The sequence below is a fragment of the Chaetura pelagica genome, unplaced genomic scaffold (assembly GCF_000747805.2).
Source record: "Chaetura pelagica isolate M959 unplaced genomic scaffold, ChaPel_1.0 scaffold278, whole genome shotgun sequence".
In the NCBI taxonomy this organism is placed as follows: Eukaryota; Metazoa; Chordata; class Aves; order Apodiformes; family Apodidae; genus Chaetura; species Chaetura pelagica.
In genome coordinates, this window is record NW_009954497.1 from 3,994,618 (window position 1) to 4,000,617 (window position 6,000).

At 38.5% G+C, this 6,000-nt stretch overlaps 1 protein-coding gene across 1 annotated transcript in view; it reads right to left on the minus strand.

Moving 5' to 3' along the window:
- Positions 1-6,000, minus strand: part of SDCCAG8 (serologically defined colon cancer antigen 8) — a 101,281-nt gene that overhangs the window by 84,378 nt on the left and 10,903 nt on the right. The window contains 2 exon segments of the mRNA XM_010004620.1: positions 1,273-1,411; positions 5,559-5,747. Of these exon segments, the coding sequence (XP_010002922.1) occupies positions 1,273-1,411; positions 5,559-5,747 (328 nt within the window).

Genomic DNA, 6,000 nt, shown 5'->3' on the forward strand with positions numbered 1-6,000 from the left:
ATAAGGGTAGCACTTCATGTGTAAATGGATGGCCAGTACTGACTCAACAGAGCTGCTTTCTCTAAGTGGCAGAAATAGTATAGGTATGAAGACCCATTTTTTTAAAGGTTCTACTAGGTTCTTACCAAGTTCTTAGGCCACATTCCTAACATAAGCTACACGGAATAAAAACTTAAAGGAATTTTATTTTAAAATATTAAAATAAATATTTCCAACACCAAATTAAAAAGAGGGAGATCAGATAACTTCATTTTATTGCACAGAGGGGAAGTATTTTGTGCAGTAAGCACGTAACATCTCTATCAGACAACTGTAGAACCCACCTCAAAAAAAAAAAGCAAGTATGCAACTTAAAACACTTATGGACAGGATGTGATAGGTGAACAGTGGGCTCAGAGGATTCTTTCTCTCTTTGTTCAATAAAAATAAGGAGCTGTAATACTCTGAAGTTAAATTTAACAACTACACAGGATTTCCACCTCTCCTTAAACGTTTCCCCACTGTTTCCAGCTAAGACCCTACACACACAGACAGACACACACACATACCCTCTTACAGTATTGGATGAATGCCAATTTGATACAAAAAAAAATCATACAAATCTGGTCACAATAAAAACAAACAGCATTCAATTAAAAAAAACCCTCTCTCAATTCCATAGTAATTCACTAATAATACAGTAGATGTCACTAAATATCAAGAAAATAATTTAGTTCAGTATCAGTTGTTTGCATATAGTAACTAAGCTAACACAATCATTAGACCAAAACTGGCTTATCATTATTACTTATGTAGCACCAAAACCCTCCTGTAGGTAGCATTAAACAGACTTTTCATTTTCAAGTTCTGTTAGCTGATGAGCAAAATTGCACTGCACTCATCTGAGGTAAGAAAAAAGTTGTTTTTAAGCATTTTAAACATTCTTTCCAGAGTAGCTTAGAAATGTGACATGAGAAATATCCTCCTATGTGTCATGAATGCCTTTTAAAATTCTACCATTCTGTTTCTATCACCTAGCTAAGACTCTGTGTCAGAATTGAAACCACAGCCTAAGAACATACCCTACAGCCTTGATGAGAATTTAAGAACTCAAATACAGAGTTCATGTTACTGGTTAGAAACAGTCACCCAGTGCAATCCTTTCAAATCTACATCATCATATTAACATGTGACAAAGGTCTTAAGCATGTATTCTCTCCTCTAACATGAATACTAATTAAATTTTGCAGTAGATCTAAATACTGAAAAGCTCCCATTTCTTGATGCATTTACCTTTGTTTTTTCTAAGTTGGCCTCTTCTGCCATTTGCACAGCTTGTTTAACTTGCTCACAAGCATTAGATTCTCTTTGCTGCATCTCTTTCATGTTTCTTCTCACGGAAACAAGTGCATCCATCAAGTCATCTCTTTCTCTGCATATAAAGAAAAAGCAGGTATTTCTTATATAACTTCTATCAAAACAACAACAACAAAACCCAACAACAACCAAGAGGTAGATCAAATATAAAATGTTAACAAACAGAAGACATTAGGCTGAGTCCAGATGGAGGCCTTTGACTAGTAGTATCCCCCAGGGTCAAGTCCTATTCAATGTATTTATCAATGACCTGGATGAAGGGATACAGTGTATCATTAGCAAGTTTGTTGATGATACAAAACTGAGAGAAATGGTTCATACACCTGAGTGCTGGGCTGCCATCGAGCGTGACCAGGACAGGTTGGAGAGCTGGGCAGGGAGAAACCTAAAGTTGTTCAACAAGGGCAAGTATAGAGTACTCTGCAGAACAACCCCATGCTTCATACAGGTTAGGGGTTGACCTGGGGGAAAAGATGTGCAAGTCATGGTGAACAACAGGCTGACTAGGAGCCAACAACGTGCCCCTGCTGCCAAGAGTGCCAATGCCATCCTGAGGTGCATTAAAGAATATTTTGGCCAGCAGGTCAAGGGAGGTTATCCTCCAACTCTCCTCTGCTCTGGTGAGGCCACATCTGGAGTACTGTATGCATTTCTGGGCTCCCTAGTTCAAGGACAAGGAATAACTGGAGAGAGTCCAGCACAGGGCCACTGATTAAGGGACTGAAGCATTTGCCCTATGAGGAAAAGTTAAAACAGCTGTGTCTGTTTAGCTTAGAGAAAAGGAGGCTGAGGAGACATTTCATCGATGTTTATGAATATCTAAAGGGCGGGTGTCACAAGGATGGGGTCAGACTCTTCTCAGTGGTGTCCACAGACAGAACAAGGTGCAATGGTCACAAATTGGTACACAGGAGATTCAACTTGAATATGAGATAATCCTACTTTACTCTGAGGGTAACAGAGCACTGGAACAGGCTGTCCAGGGAGATTGTGGAGTCTCCACCCCTGGAGACATTCAAAACCTGCCTGGATGTGCTCCTGTGTAATCTGCTCTACGGGATCCTGCTCTAGCAGGGGGCTTGGACTAAATGATCTCCAGAGACTCCTTCCAACCCCTACTGTTCTGTAATTCTGTGAAGTGAAGCAAGACTAAAGCCAGCATGAGTTAAGAGTGAAAGTATATTGGTAGCTTGGAAGATACTAAAAATATTGATTGCTTGATGACCAGTCCTTCACCTCAGAAGGATGTATCATTAGTGAAAATGCCAGTAATGACAGCAGAGGTCAAGTCATAAAAATACTGAAGTTGAGCAACAGCCAGTTTGCATTATAAAATGGGGATCCATGCTGAAAAAAACCACCCACCAAGCAACCAAAAAACCCCCAAAAAAGACAACTTTCTGGAAAAAAAAAATAGATTGAAGAAATATGAAATTACACTGTCATTAAATGTAAAATAGGAAGAAAAAGATACAAGGAAGGGTTAGATTCAAGAAGGAATTCAAATCACCAAGTATATAAAATGAAAATCAATTTTGCTGCAAACTGGAATTAAACTAAACAGTAAGACTTCTGGATTCTACATACCCTCTGAACTTCCGTTATCAAAGAAACTGAGACCTATACCAAATGGTGAAGCACACTCAGTAAAAACTGTAATACTTCACCTCTTCATTATTTTGGTATGTTGAAAGCTTTTAAATTAAGAGTATAATTATCTGAGATTCAGATGAAACTAGAGATTCTGGCTGAAAATTTTTGTGTTTCAGTTAGTTGGGTTTTTTCTTGATGTTGTATGGAACAGCAAAACAAGTAAACAAAAACAACAGTAAAAGTATTTGCCTGGGAATTATATTTTGAAATATGATTTCAACAAGACTTGTCCAAAAGTTTCTTTGAAAATCCATACCAAAATACCTTTGTTTTTAATAAGTTGCATCATAGGAATGTAGCTTTCAGATTTGGTTAAATCTCAAACCAAAATAATAGTTTAAGAATGATAAATAGGTCAGCTCAGATCTTTTATTTCAAACGGCACTAAAATACAAGATTACAAGAATGTATTGATTTTTTTGTTCATATTTTACAGTGTCTGTGATGAATAATTACTTTTCTTACAGAAGTAGATTTTGAAACATGACTTTTCAGCAACAGAAAACTTTCCTAGAAAATTCTTGGACTTGACAATAGAAAAATACATAAATTCTGGCAACAGCCATCTAATGCATAGAGATAATGCCCATTTGTCAGACTGCATGTACTATGTCCCTTCAGGATTCTTGCTTCTAACTGACCCACTACCTCATCTCCAGCAGGCTCAGTCTAAAGCTCCAGAAATCCCAAGAACCTTCTGATATCCGACAATAAATATCTGCTTAATAAACTTTGAGAAAGCTAAATTATCTGATCATCATTATGAGCAAGTAGAAAGGGCAATAGTTTTGAAGATAAGTTGTGATGGACAGTACCCCTCTCCTCTCTGGAGCAACTAAAGGCCTCATGGAGCAGTGATTTAACCTGCTCACAATGGCTGCTCCTTGTGCTTCAGGCCTTCCCTTCTTCATGCGCTAAACAACAACTATACTGCCATGCTGAAGAAATAGAGTCCAAAGTGGGAACCCTGCCATGGGAGAACCACAACATTGTTGCTGTTTCACGGAGAGACTGCAGCAAGATTTGGACTCTGGATAGTAGCTGGAGGAGACAGCGAAGAACCAATTGGAAACCTTGGACTACAAGGTAGCGAGCTATAAAAATCAGCCCCTGACCAACTGCCTTGTCCCTTTTGCCTCTTGACTGCTTGCTTCTGCCTTGTTTTTGGGGTTTGGCCTGCTTGCTGTTGGATTCTTCATCAGTCTTGGTTCCTGTCCTTCGTCTGTGGTGCTTCCCCGCTGCTTGCCTGTTTTTGGCCCAGCCGAATTCTGCTACTGTGCTCTCCCCATGGCACATGAAATTTAACCCTGTGTCCAGGGAAGGGTCGCTTGCATTTGCCATAATCCTAGACCATCTCAGGATTGGTAAGACATTGCAATTAGTCTTATTCTTCCTATTAAGATATCCCAGTCCTGTTCATACAGTCACACATACTGTGACCCCGCAGGGGAAGGCATTCACTGGGCATGTCCTCCTCCTCCCTCCTTTGAAATCTATAATGAGGATACGGGGTGTGTATATCTAGATACATACATAAATGTTAGTGTATGTTACAGTATTATAGTGTGTCTAAGTATATATTATCTTGCCTGAACCTTCCTTCCCTAATAAACCGGTTAATTCGTGAAATTCAAATTGGTGTCAGACTAAACTGTGGGTGTGGTGGGAGCATAACCCAATTATTCACCCTAAAATACAGTCCCACAGAGGCCGTTCCTCTGTGTGAGGCGACTGCCATGTGCAGACCCCTTGGCACCTTTAATTAAATAAATCTATCCAACAAGGAAGTGAGTGGCAACATCCCATCCTGACAACCTTGCCAGCTCATGACATAAGTGATTCGCAGAATTTCTTAAGAAAAAAATGTATTTTTGCATTACATATATTCAGTTCAGCCTCTATAGCTGTTTTTTAAAAAAATCACTAAATAAAAGCTACAGTTAAAAAAGCTGCAGGAAATTATTTCATTTCTTTTTACTAAAAATATCTTTTTTCCCTGACTTACTGTAGACAGGGAGGAACAATTTATCCTATGCCAAACACTTGACCTATTAAGCAAATTTGAGGGACAAAAAAAGGACTATGCTGTTGTTGTATCCTAAAACTTCCCCAAATGTAAGGAAAATAAAGCAAAGGCAGAAAAACTTTCAACTACAGAAAGGTAAGAAACTTTTGCAGTAAATAATGTATCAAAATATATGGACTTTCGTAATACTTGTTCTGACAAAGTAAAGGGTTTGTACAAAAAGCACAGGAAACAGATTACTAACAGCCTGATTATCTGGACAGCCCAAGGTATCCTAATTACAAGATAATGACTAACATTGTTTCCCAGTTAAAACAAGTAGCAAAACTACTATGGATTTCAAAGTGTTTGGGACCTAAACCCATATTCTGCAATTGATTTTAGCGTTATAACTTCAACTTGGGGGTCCGCTGTTCTGTAAGCGCACATCTCTCTGTGAATGCAACCCAACACATTGAGACTTATATGGTTTAATGTAAACAACTGTACTTTCAATCAGAAAGTAAATACCCCCAAAACCTACTTTGTTACCCTCTCAATGGTCTGCATGTGAACATTAGAATGAGTCTGCACAAGAACTGCCTCATGTTGTGCACATTTCAGACACAGGCCACCAGCGCGGCTAGAATTTGTGGCTGAAACAAGAGATTTCTGGTGTTTTAGCCTTCCTTCCAAATCTTTGCATGTCTTCTGAGATTCTGAAAGGTCTTTCCTAGAAGGAACAAACACAAAATATTACTTGAGCAATCAAGTATTTTTACAAGTTGATATGCATATGCAATATATAACTACAGATGCAACCAAAAAATAACTGTAGGAATCCCTGCAATGACCATTATTTTACACATTTCGGTAGGCTAAGAAAGACTTCCAGAAATAAAAGTTGAACTGCCGAATCAGAATTACTAATAGATTGTCAAAATTATAATGATTCGTTCCTTCCCTCTATAGACTTAGGAAAGAGT